Source organism: Spea bombifrons, chromosome 6 (genome assembly GCF_027358695.1).
Source record: "Spea bombifrons isolate aSpeBom1 chromosome 6, aSpeBom1.2.pri, whole genome shotgun sequence".
Classification (NCBI taxonomy): Eukaryota; Metazoa; Chordata; class Amphibia; order Anura; family Pelobatidae; genus Spea; species Spea bombifrons.
Genome location: NC_071092.1, coordinates 3,967,321 through 3,983,584, shown reverse-complemented (window position 1 = coordinate 3,983,584; position 16,264 = coordinate 3,967,321). Strand labels below are relative to the sequence as shown.

General features: G+C 38.7%; 1 protein-coding gene across 3 annotated transcripts in view; it reads right to left on the bottom strand.

Annotated features, from left to right (window-relative positions):
- TAFA1 (TAFA chemokine like family member 1) overlaps positions 1–16,264 on the bottom strand; it is a 110,048-nt gene that overhangs the window by 29,034 nt on the left and 64,750 nt on the right. For all 3 annotated transcript variants that reach the window (XR_008354945.1, XM_053469928.1, XM_053469927.1), the window contains exon 3: positions 10,095–10,142. Coding sequence is in view for 2 of the 3 variants with exons in the window: in XM_053469928.1 (XP_053325903.1) it covers positions 10,095–10,142 (48 nt within the window). In the remaining variant the exon portion in view is untranslated. The remainder of the gene's footprint in view (positions 1–10,094; positions 10,143–16,264) is intronic.

Here is a 16,264-nt window from a genome sequence, read left to right as displayed (position 1 = left end):
AAGAAATGGCAATTTAGCTTTCAATGACGTTGAAATGTGGCTTTTATTAATATTAAGCAGAACTGTCCATATATTCCTTATCTGCCTACTTGATTATAGCTTTTATGTAAATTATAGTCTAATAAAGACTTTAAAATAAAAAACAGAACAGAAAAAAATGACATAATGGAGAATTATTGACTGAGAAACACCCTCCATTATTTTGTAATGTAACTGAATGGCAACAAAGAAACCCATTGTGAGGTCATCAGTCCACGTTTCACTAGGACGCTGAAGGTTGATGGTTGGGTAGAGGTCTGCCCCGGAGGTATTTCTCACAATATGGGGGGGGTAAGGGGTGGAAGGGGGTTACGGTTGGGAAAAAAGACGGTAAACAGTTGGTAAGACTAGGTTCGGAGTGGGCAGTTCTGACCACGACGTCATCCACTAGAAGATCCAAAAGGTTGTTGGGCGTTCTGGCAGTGAGAAGCTATAATGACCCAGGGATGGTTATAGCCATTTTCTGCTTAATAAATTAATATGATAAGAGTTTTTGTCTTATCGAGTAAAAAGGACACTTGCCCAGAGCCCAACTAGATCTCAGGGGTCAACAACTTGCTCTTAATCAACTTTGTAGAATGTTCCAAGCTCATTGTAACAAACACACAAGAAGTTACTCATAAGACGTCAAGGTCTCCCGAACAATCATGGTTACTTGTCATCCAGACCCACTGAAAAACATTTTTTTGGATACATTGTAGCAGAAAGCTAAAGACCACGCAGCCATGAAATACTCTCACCGCTTCTCCTTCCTTCAATCCCCGCGGGCGAAGTCGATCATCCCTTCACTACGTACAAATAATGGCGATAGGACGCCGCATTCTATAGTTATTGTAAATTACAGGAAATATCTCAGAACAAGCAATCGAGCAGGATGTGGTTTGGATGTAGGGCGAGCTTACGAATTTCCATATCAAATAAGTGTGCACACCGGGGAACTGGTCTTTTTACCATAAAAAGGCTTGCAAATTGATCTCATGAGAAATTTGTACTGAACCTCATTCATATGAATATAAAATATATCAAAGATAAATCAAAGGAGAAATGATGTCTGGTGGAGAGGAATAGGCTTCTGGCAACCAGTATCTCGAAAATACAGTAATTCATATAGGCAACTTCCGAGTCAGCACTGAATTAACCAAGCGTGGCATCAAGGTGCCATCAGGATGAAACCAGAGGTAGCTCATGTTCAACAACCCTTTTATCTCTGGACTTGCATCTCACCCTTGCAGTAATATTGATTATTTTATGAGTGCCTCATTGTTAAAAAAAAAAAAAAAAAGAAGTAGATACGCCTGTAAAATATGCATAAGGCACAGAAGAAGCCGATCGTCAGATCCCTCAGAACATTATTGAAAGGCAGACCAGTCATAACGAAAGAAATACTTCCCGGGGGTTTCAAAAAGTACACAAAGTTGAATTCTGTTTTAACCCCTTAATGGCAAAGCCCGTACATGTACGGGCTCAAAATGCATTGTTTTCAATGGCTTTACGGACCACCCATTGTCCTTAAGGGGTTAATCAACTGGCTCCAATTGATCAGGAGTCCACCTAGGGATAAAAAAAATAACCCCAGCTGGTCCGTACCGTGTTGTGGATTATGTGACTCTTCGCTGTTGACATAAAGATCATAAAAAGCGATTGTTTTTCTGTGGCTGATGTTGTGTTGAGTTGGTGAAATAAGTCAAAATTAGAAGAAAAATTTTCTATCGCGGGGCAATAAGAAAGGAATAGTATCAGCTGCCCAATAACTTCCTTGTGCTATGTGGACCTCGTTGCCTCTCTCTCCTTGGCAGTTGGGGCTTTGTGACCTGGCACTCAACTTTATATATATATTAAGTGTCCTCGTATCAGAAAACCCGACCAGATTAAACGACATGGACACCGGGCCAACAGCCGACAGATCAGCAAAGTACTTCAAGGTCCTTTAAGATGGGGTCACAGAGCAAAGACTGGTGCACCAGCCAAGCTTTAATAAAAACATAAGAGTTTTCTTACATGTTTCGCGGCTATAATTGGCAATTAGTCTAAAAAAAGGCTAGCATGTCATCGAGGAATAACACTAACGATCTCCAATTTTTCTTTTGAGAGTAGGTCGACTGGACAAAGGTTTAAATGGACTTAAGCAAAGCAATCTGTTGCAGCTACAATGTTATAGTCCAGATTAGTTCTAATTTAATTTAAAAGGGAACATCTGGACAAAAGATTTTGTTATATCCAAAGTAAACCATCAAGCGGCAGCTCAAGAACCACTCATGGACCACATTTTACTCCTGTTGAGCTAAGCAGTCCCAACTAGGACTCGCCTGTCATGAAGTCCAACGTTACTCTTCATCACAATTTAATTCATTATAACCTAAATACCAGAAGCTGTGTTATATGGTGACGTGAAGCTTTCCATCTCACTGTTTTAACAATACATTGTGCAGGGCCAGCTCGTTGGCCATAACCAAACACCATTGTCATTAATACTGAGGCTATGTTGTCCTAAAGAGTACTTTATTCTAGTCATCGTAACCTTTATCTAGTAAAGTCCAATGTCCGACCTTGATGACAGATCAAGACGAAGGACTAATTATGTTCATTAAGCTCACAGGCAAGCAGGAAGGCCATGTATGCCGGGCATAAAAGCCAAACGGCGCTCGATCGGATTTGCTAATTGAAACACAACTGTATTTGGCACACAGGCTGACTTATTCCTTCATTTGTTTGATTTTGCTTATTTTAAACAGCAATTAAATTTTTAAAGCGCCCCGGTTAAGCTGGGTAAACACGCAGGCAAAATCGCAAATGCCCACACTGTCTGCATTCAAAAGGCAGGCAATACATTGGTTCCCAAGTTCTAAATACATAAAACAAACATCCGCTGACGGCTCTTTCAAAAGAATTTCACAAATCTGTAGCTGAAAGGTGAGGAGCCCTGCTGTGGACAACAGTGAGGAATATATCATCGATGTGACCACAAGAAGCTGTCATTGAGTTGTAAGCCTACATGGGACCTACTTAGGTTTGACTCGGAGTCTCTGGGTGAGGTGCTGCTTCCCCGGCTCTCCGGGGTCACTTTCTTCTTTCTCGGAAGAGAAGTATTTGGCAATGCCCCACCGAATAAAATATTCTGTTTATGGGTATACCTAAATTATAAAAATGGTACCTACAGTTTTGCATAAAATGTAACATATTAGATGCAGAAAATGATCATCTCCTTATTTGTTGTTCATCAGGATTCCAACCCGATTAAGTGCCGGCGAACGCTCACTAAACACGAAGCGGTAATGCAAGTTCATTATTTAGCATGGAGGTTGACGCTGCATAATTCCAAGCTGTGAATTTAAATAACGGCATATGTCATATTTGTTTGTAAAATCTCAATTTCAAATGAGTAAGTGTAACAGTATTCGTAATATAAATATGACAAACTTCCCATGCTGAGTGAGCCGTGGTGATAAAAATTGTATTAAACGACATCCCTGCTGAGTAACTAATGAGGTGAGGTTTGCCCTTTTTTCTTCTATCTACAGTCCGTTTGTGTGTTAGTGTTTATTAAACGACAAGTGTAGTTGAGACTTTGCGGTTGAAGAGTCTCCTGGATTAACCGAGTCAATTGTTGCTTTGGGGCACAGGAAATTTGACTTATACTGTTTCCTGAAATAAAACAATGAAAGGAGGCCGATATTAATGATTTATGTATGGCTTAAACTAAAACTGAGCTTCTGGCTTTAATAATTTCTAACTGGCAATGACCGGCCAGAATGGTGTGCCAGATGGCCAGTCCAGGTCAGGTTTAAATGGAACAACCCACATACTTAGAACTATCATGGCTAAAAGCTTAATCATGTTGACTAGACTCAACTCGACTCCTAGCTTATGCTGTGTTGTGTTGAAACCATAGAAACTTTTCAAAGACAAACCAACTGAACTCATCCGGAACTAGTAACACGTAAGTGAAAGAGATTGACCAACGTCCTTACTAACTCAACTCTACTGACCAGTGAAGCTGCCAAGGCCACCATTGAGTTGAACGTTGGTGGGTTCCGTTACATCAGACTTTGCTTACAAAGCTAGAGAAGGAGACTGGTGTGAGACCAAAGATGGTGGATAGTGGTTCTAAATTACGGTCGGCCTTAATAATGTCCAGTTGGTGTCTGAATAGCTTTCAAAAATGTAGCTGTGTTGATTTATTGCTCCAAAAGACTAAAGGACGTAGGTGCAAGTCATGGTCTGAATGGTTGCCCTATTTGTTGCGGGATATCCCAGCCAATTGCGAAAAGCATTTTGTGTATGACTACTAGTTTAGACTAATATATAAAATTAGATTCAACCTTTTTTTTTAATCTGAGTCCGAAAGAAAAGAGTGTCGGTCAAACCATCTGTACTCCAGTATAGCAATGGGAAGCAAATGTGCTTCTGGAAGGGGATGTGATGGAGACGCGCTGTCAGAACAGCAAATGGATATTGATACAGTTTTTTTACAGTACAATGGACCGCTTAATCAACTGTTTTTTTTTTCAGATGGGGAAACAGATGACAAAAGAAATGGGCCATCAATAAAGAGTCCCTAGAGACACGTTGTACGCAATGATAAAATCTACTTCTGGTAGCATCTGTTGAAATAAAGCAGGGTTAAGGAGATCACACGAAAAGTATCTGACAGCCTTGTTTTGATGTATTCCCCAAGTCCAGAAAATTCTGCTTCTATTAACCCCTTTTCTTCATCGGTCGAACCAAGAACCACGTTGTCTGAAGAGCCGCTTTAAGGCTCTTTCACGAGAAACAACTAGATTTTAGTAAATGGCTAATGTGGCCGCAGTAGTCCTACACATAGATCAGGGGTTCCTCAATCCAAGGACGTACCTTTTAATGGACCATCATAAAAAATAAGAAGAGCGACATTAGCTTTTTAAAACCTTAGAGGTCTTCTTCAGATGGAATGATACAAATAAACGCATAGAATCTCAATGATTAATCCCCGTTTTCATTTACAAACCAGCTACATTTTCCTTAACATTACACAAAAAGCTTATAATAAGATCATTACAATCCCTTTTTCATGATTAAATTCCATCATTTAAATTCCAAGGACATTGCTTTAATTGTGATGGTTTTTTTTCTCCTGCAGGTGATACGTTTTCGGTCCGTCTGAAGTACAAGTCTCGGTTTGCAGACAATAGTCTGGAAGTGACTATTGAAGCACGCACAATCGCGATATTAAATCTTAAAAGGTCTACAGAGGAAGATGCGAGATTATTCTTGCTACATTTTCTAATTATTACAAGGTATCATTAGCGGTATTGTCAAACAGTCTCTGAAATTCAAACTCTCAAAGGACAAAAAGAAGTGGGTTTTTTTTTCCATTTTTTCTTTTTTATAGATATTTGCCTTCATCACAATACCAATAATGGAATTAATATCAGACGGTATAAATGAGAATATTTCATTCTGAACAGCACTAAGCAATGATGATACTATCACTATGGGAATTCTGCCTTCAAATTAAGCATTTGAGTCATGAAAGCCTCTGACAATCATAATCTATTCTAAAATTACCTTGGTTTCTCAAGCATGCTAAACAGGAAGGATGTATTCACTTGTGTTTGAGATCTGAAAACACGAACATTATTTTTTTCTAGTTTAATGTATAGCGAAATATGTCTAAGAGATATCATTTTCATCCAATAATCTCCCTTTATCTGCAGACCTGGAGGCCGCCATTGCTGTCAGTCATGTGATATTTTGAGTGACTTTCGCGGCACAAACACCACACTGAGCTGATGCTTTATGGCGATGCTAATGAAGTCCGTTCCTCCATAGACTTTTATTAGTCAGAGTGTCTGGATGGGTGATTAAAACCGAGCCTTTCTATTGTTCCCCATGGGCAGTATAAGGAGTCGGGGGGTTTGTTTAGTAGATTGGTGCTCAGATAGCAGAGCAAGAACTCATATAAATGGCTTATATGCAGCTTCCTAAAAAAAACATTACATTATGGGGCAAAACTGACAACATTTTAAACATATATATTTATTATATTTAATAATATCTTTTAAAATGTATTTTTTTATCTGATTCTATTGATAAAATATGTGATTTTAAATGACTTTTTGTATTAAAAAAAATACATCTTAAAATGGGGCAAAAATGACAACATTTTAAAAATATATATTTACTATATTTAATGATATTTTTTAAAATGTACTTTTTAATTGGATTCTATTGATAAAATATCTGATTTTAAAAGACTTTTTGTATTTAAAAAAGCTTGAAATATTTACAATATATTTCTTTATAATTATCTTTATAACTTAGTTTTAAAATATTTTTTTTTTTTAAAAAAAACCCTAAAAGCCTACATCCACCCCAAAATATATTTCAAAAGCAAAATTAGCAAGGAAAAATAAATCATTTTGGAAATGAGTGTCATTTCAAGATTATAATACGGAGAAGAACACATTTTCCAAGGAGTCCGTGCGAATGGGAATGGCGGTAGATGCCTTCGAATTTAGGTTTCGGAAGCCCTTAACCCTGCCAACAACGCCGATTGTTTAATTACTGTCAGAAAGGTTATATAGACTTTCCTTTTTTTATAACGCTCATATTCACGGGGAATCATCTGAAATATAATTAATCATCCTCTGTCACGGTTTTATTATACACGGCGTTCTCGCGAGTCGGGGCTTTATTTCTCCCTCATTCACATTCCTACGACCTTCCTCCTCGCTGTGTCTAAGACCTCATGTGGATTTCCGTACAACGGCCTAGAAGAGACGGGATATTGTTCAACTCATTTGTCAAGCCGATTATCAGCTTCCAAACACAACAAACCCTGCATATGTTAACATTTCCCTTATAGAGACGTCGGAGCATTCGCACGGACGGCATCTGGCAGCGCTGACCGCGGATCCGTTTCCCCAATGGTCTCAAAGAAGAACGTTCAACATAAAGATTATTTCTCGGTAGCATAAAACTCCCCGTAAACATGATTTGCACATTGTGCATACAGCTGTTTCAACATGAACGGTTTGCCGCGGTTCATTAAAGCACTTTGGTTCGTCAGATTCTACCTTGGGAAAGTATTTGCCACGGCGCTAGCACTTCAAGACAATATACGGTAGCGGGAATATCTATATTAAAGGGAGAGCAGTGTCTCAAATCTGGGGTTTATATCTGAAAATCACGCTGCCAATGTGCGCAGAGCCATTGAGACAGACCGGGTGCTCGCTGAGTCTTACCTGTTCCCTTATCCTCAACACTAATTCTGTAAACTTTAATATGAAAAGAGGTCAAAACCAATTTAAACCTCAAATTAACCTTGAAAAATGGCTACCAACACTAACCCCTAACACTAACCCATGCTAACTCTAACCAATTCTAACCGTGACTCTAACCCGAACCCCTAACACTAACCCCTAACATTAACCCCTAACACTAACCCCTAACATTAACCCCTAACACTAACCCCTAACCCTAACCCCTAACCCTAACCCCTAACACTAACCCATTCTTACCCTGTGACCCTAACCCTAAACCCTTAACTCACACTAACCCTAACTCCTAACACTAACCCACTCTAAACCCCTAACCCACTTTAACACTGACCCACAATAACCCTAATCATAACTCTAACCCCCTAACCCACTCTAACCCTAACCCTAACCGTGACCATAACCCCCTAACCCTAAACCCTTAACTCCCTCTAACCCTAACTCCTAACACTAACCCACAATAACCCTAATCATAACTCTAACCCCCTAACCCACTCTAACACTAACCCATTCTAACCCTAACCGTGACCCTAACCCCCTAATCCTAAACACTTAACTCACTTTAACCTTAACACACTCTAACAGTAACCCACCCTAATCCTATCTTTAACCCCCTAACCCTAAACCCCAACCCTAATCACTAACCCTTAATAACCCTAACTGTAACCCTAATCCCTAACCCTAAACCCGTTACCTACTCTAACCCTCAACCCTAACCCCTAAAACTAACCCACTCTTACCCTAATTGTAACTCTAACCCCTTAACCCATTCTAACCCTAACCATAACCCCACAGCCCTACCCACGCTATTTGGGTGACCTTCAGTATTCTCTATCTCCACTGTCTTTGAATGTGTTGCCTTTGGCCTGGTATGTATATCGTTCCCACAATCTTAGCTAGATAGAGAAGTTCGCTATCCTAAAATCATGAATGTATGATGTCATAAATAAAAGTCTATATATTTTTTACCCAGCTGATGCAACAGAGAAAAGAGAAAACTGTATTCCGAGTTCTTAAATTAATATTCCTAATCAGTCTTATAACGTAACAAATAAATGTTTTTTTTTTGTACAATTTTACTTATGGAACAACTGAATTCCAAATGATTAGTTTTATTGGCTTCCTGTAAAATATATTATACTATCATGTTATACGGTTAACTTTAGTGCAGAAAGCGGCACAATTGTAGTACTTGAGCTGTTATTGCTACAATAGTTATTTTGCTACATATTTACTAGTAATAAATGTGGCAGAATTATTGAGCATTCTAACAGGTTTGCCAATAAAATGAATTTCAAGGACACTGTATATTAAAAAAAAAGCTTTTTGTCATATTAACCACTTAAGGACAATGGGCGGTCCCTAAACCCATTGAAAACAATGCATTTTGAGTCCGTGCTTGTACGGGCTTTGTCATTAAGGGGTTAACAAAGCAAACCTAATAACCACCTCCTATCCTTAACTATGACCCAAACCCTAACTCACTCTAACCCTAACTGTAACCCTACCCCAAACCTTAACCCCCTCGTCTTAGATTCAGGAGCCGGATGTCTATCCCATGCATGATTAAATGCTCTCACTGTAGTATCCTCTACCACCTCTGCTGGGAGGCTGTTCCCCATATCTACCACTCTTTTAGTAAAATAAAACTTCCTTCCTTATGTCATACGGAATCCTATATTATATTATTTCTTTTGTGATGTTGTTGTTTTCGGTAGTACGGTTAGTTTTATCATTTCAGCCTTACGTTTGTGTGCAACTTTTTAGGTACCTGCCACTGAGAATGATCTCTTTTATTTTATTTATTTATTTTTTGATACCGTTCAGGATAAACTTGGGATTTTAACATTTACCGGAATAAACGCTTCAATCATTACCCGTGCTGCTAAAAAATTGAAACCCAAGCTACTGGCTTGGAACGCGCAGGAATAGTCGAAAATCCATTATATTCGGATCTCTGCAGTTCCTACACGGAGATATCGCTTTCTGTGCGGAATATGTAATGCGTTGCGTGATTTACAAAAACAAAATTGATACTTATTTTTATATTTTTTAAGGAAATGTCTGTAAAAACTAAGCCTAAGCAACCAACTGTAAAAAAAAATAAAATATAACATACGAAAATAAAATGCTTTAACATGATACTAAAATAAGTCCCTGTCCCAAGGGGCTTATAATCTGATGCCATAATGGGACAAATACAAAATAAAATCATAAAAATGGTGACGGAGGTTACGCAACTCAGCAGTTTGATCAAAATATATTCTTTACATTTTAATTTATTTTAATTATTTTATTTGTACTCAAATATTTGTGGCTCAGAAGTTTCTCCATAGAAGGATCCTTCTAGCAGTCCTTCTTCGGATTGTTCCTCTATTAGTCAAGAAGAATGGAAGACGAGACCAACGACTGATTAAGGTTTGAGCCTTTACAGCAGGAGAAATGAGCAGACTAGACGGGGGCCGAATGGGGCCGATCTGCCGGCAGGCCCTATGTTTCTAAGAATAATAATTTATTCTATCATGATGATCACATGTGAGCCTGTAAAACGAGTTTAGGGCATACGCTTGCTTAGCAAGGGCTTTCATAGTGCGTCCTACTGAGACCCCATGTAGAGCATTTCAATGATGGAAAATAATGGAAACTCTGGCTTTTACCCAGTGGGGCGCGGACAATCTTTTTCTTCTTAAAGAATAATAAATACAGAACAGGGCACTTGAGGAGGTGGATATCGTGATGTTTTATCCTAATTTGTTCTTTTTTTATGTTTCTATCATGAGTAAAAAAAAAAAACCTTACCTATTTCTCCAAATTTTCTGTGGTTCGGGAAGTGACCTGATGAGAATCCTGGAAAAGAAATAAAATCATAAGTTACAATTCTGAAGATTAATATAAAGAAGTTTTTTTTTGCATCATTCTACCAATGGCAAACAAAACATGATGTTTATTATGTATATTCCCATGCCAATACGTCAATAGATCATTTTTATAGTTATTTAAGACCCATTGTTTATTGTTTTTAAATGTTTTCTTGTAGGCATTTATTGGACCAAAAAAAGACATGCGCATATTGGGGAAAAATCAAGATTTGCACTAAAGTCATCATAATAAGGTTTTTGCTCTTTTTTGGGGAGTAAATTGCACATTTGGGGTGAAGGCATCGGTTGTCAGGGTTGCAGAGGGAAATAACCGATTCTCAGTTTTTAGAGGATGATGGGAATTAGAAGAAATGGCCCAATTCCGAGGCCGACACAGCACTGAGAGTGGTTGAAGAATACACAAAGTACTCAAACACTAATTTACTATGCGTTCTTCACTGGCGAGGCTGCCAGGGACATTAAATTAACCCTTTAAAGGTCTCAGGGTAAGCATTAAACTTAGCATTGGTCCAAAGTACGCCTTGGCTTTATCATTTGGTGGTTGCGTTGATATCGTTTGCTCGTCCAAGTGGTTGGATTACCCCTGGACACTAGGTTTAAGAAAGAAACCGATTCCTTGAATCTCTATCCAGTAGCTCTACCCAGAATAAACACTTAGAGCGGCGCACTTAGCCTCGCCGAGGCATTTATTCCGAGAACAGAAGGCAACAATTTTATGCAAATTGGAAATTATACAAAAAAGAAAATGATATTCCTGGTTTAAATCCAAATCTGATGAAGGAATCCCTTCAGGAAATATTTATAATATTGCGTAGTCAAAGCAATATAAATATAAACCGTACAATGAGTTTAAGCGCGCCAACAAAAGAAAATTGCGATCTATAATTTATTTTTTAATGGTATTTTTTTTTAATAATTGTTGTAAACCATCCCGGCCAATGAAAGTGTCGCTCGTTTTATGGAGTTAGATACAAGCTTTTATTAGATGCTTCGATAACCAAACAACATGCGCAACATAAGCCTTAATGGACTCAACCTTTGTCACGGATCACTGGTTTTGTGACACTGGTAATTAATCTAACACGTTGTAAACAAAGGCATACAAATAGAGGTCAACTGTAGGAATTCAAGGGGTGAGACTGCCCATTGGACCTTGATAATTAACCCCCGTGGCATTTTTTGGCTTTCTGGTTATTTAGAAACCTGGAAAAAATATTTTACCCAACAAGAACACAAGCAAAGTGGGAGGAAAAACAGAATTTGTCGTCAGATCGGCCCCATTTGGCCCCGGTCTAGTCGCCCGTTTCTCCCGCTGTAAAGACTCAGACCTTGATCAGACGTTGGTCTCCTCTTAGATTCAGGAGCCGTATGCCTATCCCATGCATGTTTAATCCCCTCGCTGTATTACCCTCTACCACTTCTACTGGGAAGACGGTCCACTTATGTTCCACCTTCTCAATAAAGTAAACAATACGGAATGCTAAGCTACAAATAAACATGGAATGTTACATTATTGTAAAAAAAAAGGATTGTTCCACTATAGAATAAACATGCAATGTTACAACATATTATAAACATGGAATGTCACGCTACATAGAATGTTTAAGACGTCTTTAACACTAATGGAGCTCTGGACCCTGCTTCAGTAACACTCTGGATTGTCCCCAATCCCCTAAATCCTGACATTGTATTCTATGGAGTATTGAAGACTCAAGGATTCTCAGATATAAATAAATAGGTACCCGGCACAATTGACGCCACCATTTTTGTGAGGACCACCTTTTGGTACTATCCAACAGGCCCAGACTGGCCATCGGCATCCCCATACTCACCCATTCTACTGCCTCAGTGGCAGAAATAAGTAGAGTGTGGAAAAGAATATCCAGCCAACGACCAGACCTACATTACCAGGTAGTGCCTGGACTACCTCGTGATTGCCCGTCCGGCCCTACTATCCAATGTGCTCCACCAAAGCTCCACCAAAGTGTTGAGCATTTATAAATCAGTGCCATGTAGTCTTAGTGCACCATTGGTGGCTTTTTAAGGGGTCCAAAGCACAGCTTTTTTTGGACACCTGAGGAAAGTCTGGACCCAGCTCTGTATTAAAGATGGCCCTGGGAATGTTATGCTTCAATAAAAACCCAACATCCATTAGACCCCCCTGGAACTCTTATCCAAGCCAGAGCTGGCTGGTGGTAAGTATGCCAAGCATGTCGAGGAGCCGGGGGGGGCAAATGTATGGATGGGAGATTCTGCTTAACCCCTCCATGCAAGGAGAAAAAAGTGTTATTTTTAAACCGGACACTCAGCTTTCATGCATTGAAGTGCAGATGATGGCCGGGGTGTCCCTTTAATACACCTAAACGCCATAGTTTAATGAAAGTGTTGATCGGTCAATAACACAATGACACGGAGCAGATAGTTTGTTCCAAGTGTGATCTTGATACAGCGTTTTTCCTTCATTGGGGACCATAACATTGCATATCTGACGCTCCATCACAATTCAGGCACATAACAGCCTACAAACAGTCTGAAATGACTTCAGCACCCTTGGAAGAACTCTTATCTATTAAATTACTTTGAGACAACATTATTTTGTGTCCTTGACCATATCTGAAATTTATTTGCTTTCCCTTCCCAAACAGATTGACAATTTTACTTTGTTGCATCGAAACTGAATTTTTTAACGGCAGATAAAATCATGGTAGGTCCCTTTTCAATAGGAGCATTACCCAAACAAAAGGGGTTAAATTATGGAACAAAAAATGAATTATTATCTTATTAAATCCTCCTGTTTGTGATGTATTCTGTATTGAATCAGGGAAAACATGGTTTTTCCCCCAGTATTTTTAATTTACTGCATTTGAAGACTCCACTGACTTAACCTTCATTTTTTCTGCAATATGATTTAATACTTCCAATCTTCGGAAACATATTTTGATTGGAATGGAAGCATAAAAAGAGGAGCGAAAAATGAAATTGTCAAAGCTTATAGCCGTTGCCTCTGCTGGACAGTTATTTTACTTTTCTTTCCATTCAGTTAAAGGAAATAATTGAATCTCCGGTGATTTTATCAGAAGGAGAAGCAAACTCTTGCCATCCAGCTGCTGGAGGCACCAACTCTGGCAACGGTTGGCCATTGGGTTTGTTGGTCCAAACCAAGCTCTGTGCCGTAGAATACATCCAACCAGTGTTTGGAACCTATGATCATACTGGAGAACACTAAGCTAATCTGAGGACCTATATAAAATTAAGCCTTTACAAGCCCACCATGCTGATTCCATGTAGCGGTTCGGTAAATGTTGCCACCAAAAGGGTTCTTCATGAGTTCTTTAAATTCTTAACCAAGTTACCAATGTTTAGGGAGAAAGATATACCGTCACTGTGACGTTCTCCACATTTTATAAAAAAATACAGGAAGGAATCATTTATACTACCAGTAATGGCGTCTATCTATCATTATGAGGTAAATGAATCTATGAATTAAGGTCCATAGGGTCAATGAAGGAAGCCATATTGGGACCCAAGCCTGAAGACTTCAGAAGGCATATCCAAGGTCATGAATGTTTATATCCCATGAGATCTTAATTTATGAACATTTGGTCCACTAAAACCTTGCTCGGTCTATCGGTGGATTTACCTATAACTCTACTAGGGTCTTATCAACCCATCTCTCAGAAGAAACCCACCAGGGATGGTTATTCATAATGAATAGAAGACCAGAAGAAACGTTTCATCTCGGCAACAACTCAACTTTCAAAACCCTCTTTATAAGGATCCTTCTCTTCAAGGTAGGTCTTCATATAGCAGCGACTGAGTTTAAAACAAGGTTTTTAATCCTCAAAGGCATCTTTTCCTTTAATTATGTCAAACCTCTCGCCCTACACAACCCCGTTTCTTATCTGTTCAATTATTGTATTTATTTTAGAACGGGGCAGGTGCAGCTATAAATAGAGATGAAAGAATGCTGAGGATGCGTAAAACACGCACGTCCGCTCACTCATACAACGGAAGAAAATGTTACCGTGCAAACAATGTTTCTATTTTCTAAATAGAACAATCCCAGCAATAAATCCATCTGTGCTTCTGCTACGGCGGTGAATAAAACCTTTAGAAATCCAAATGCTAAAAAAAAAAAAAAAAAAAATACGCCTAAAAAAAGCAAAAAAAAAATATAAAAAATTAAATGGAAATATTCCGAAATATTTATTATTTTTAAAATGTTATCCTAGATGAGGAGCACCGTATAATGGTAGGTATAGAATATTTGCAGGGTAAAACTTATGAGGGAAGGCTGAGGGACCTCAGTAGTTACATTTTGGGGCAGAAAATAGAGGGTGGGGTGGGAGAGAGACATTTCATGTTGCGGTTCATAAATTCGGCTATTAAAATAGACGGCCGGCTTCACTGTCCCTTTAAAAACATCTGACATGCGAATATGGAATAAATCAACTATTTAGAACGTTCTAATGGGAGTTTTTTTCAGAAGTATGCGCGTCTGTCACTCACTGTTTCCCCTGGAGATAAACATCTCTAAGTTTTATTCTGCATGAAATGAATGTATATCAGCATTAAGTGAGCAGCGAAAAAAAAAATTACATATGCGCGTCCTCCCTCAGGGAAAAATTGTAGAGCGCGTCGAGAAATAAATTAAAATACGGGGTCGCATTTTGTGAAAGTGACAATAATAATGTAAGATACCTCTGTCAGGAATACTTCTGAGGATCTTCTCACTTCCCCATAGAATGAACTTTTCATTTCGCTTGAAACGGAAGATTTTAAATCTTATAATAACAGTTACGGGCATTTATCCGGATGATGTAATAATTATACTGCTGAACATTTTCTTGTGATGTTTTAGAGGACATCAATGGAGGGGTTGTTTGAGAGAAAAGGCTCTGTGAATTGGGGTCTTGGAAACCTGGAGATTTGTTTTGAAGCTTTACCAAAAAACAGTTCTTAAAACTGGAGGAACAAAGCTAAGAAGTGAAGGACCCTCAATGTTTTGGTTACCCCAAGTAAGATACATAGTCTACACGGTTTGCCTTTCGTCATGAGGGTGAGGAGATGATCGGTTATTGGTCTAGAATAGAGAGCCGTGTCTTGGTTGACTCTCGTGGTAATCCATACCAGTCCAACCCATGAAAAGACTGAAGGCACTGGGTTATGACTTCATAACTTGGTGTAGAGAGTCTATAGCAACTTGTAGACCACCGACCAGAATGGACAAATAAGCTGTGCCGATGGAGAAGCCCATCTGAATGTTCTCCTATGGTCTCAGCAGGTGCAGTTGACCTGATAACCTTGGTCTTCAGTCACAATTGCTCCTCTTGAGGCTTTATAATTACATCAAAGTTCTAAAGCCAATTAAAGCTGTTGACCGTGAACCATTCCATATCTTTATGTATATATTTATTCCATATATATTTTATACCTCAGCCTTCTCAACAATCAAATCATTGGGAAAGAGCTCGTTTCTGGCAATTGACCCAAGTAACTTGACCTTGGCCATGACTTGAATTCCACAGACTTAGCTTGGCATGATTGTGTTCAGATATTAGCACGATCTTTAATACAATAATAGCCGAACGAGAGAGCTGTAAGTCACGTAGCTGCCAGTTGGAAAGTACATTTGCTGGGTTTGACTTGTTATGACCTAACAATAGTTCCTGAAAGGATTTGTGGTTGAAATTATTGTATTCTTAGCATCTAAATCCCAAGGTTCCATATTCAAGAGTGCATTTCTTTCTACTGAAAACTGGCTACACTACAATTTAATCTATGTGTATTCGGTGCTATCGCTATATATTATTCAATGTAATGTGCTTGCACTTCAAAACCTACAACAAAAGCTAAATCCCAAGTATGACCCTGGTATTGGATTAATGCTTTGTGGAAACACCTAAAACCTTAACAAACATAGAGTACAATAATAAACAGCTCCTAATGCCAAACATTTTATAACATTTGATTCTATATAAGAAAAAAAAACAGGGATCACTCAGGTATTTGTTTGGGTTTGAAAAACTGAATTCTCTCGGTGAGTAAATTCTGCATTTTTATACGAAAAATGATGTTATGATTCAAACC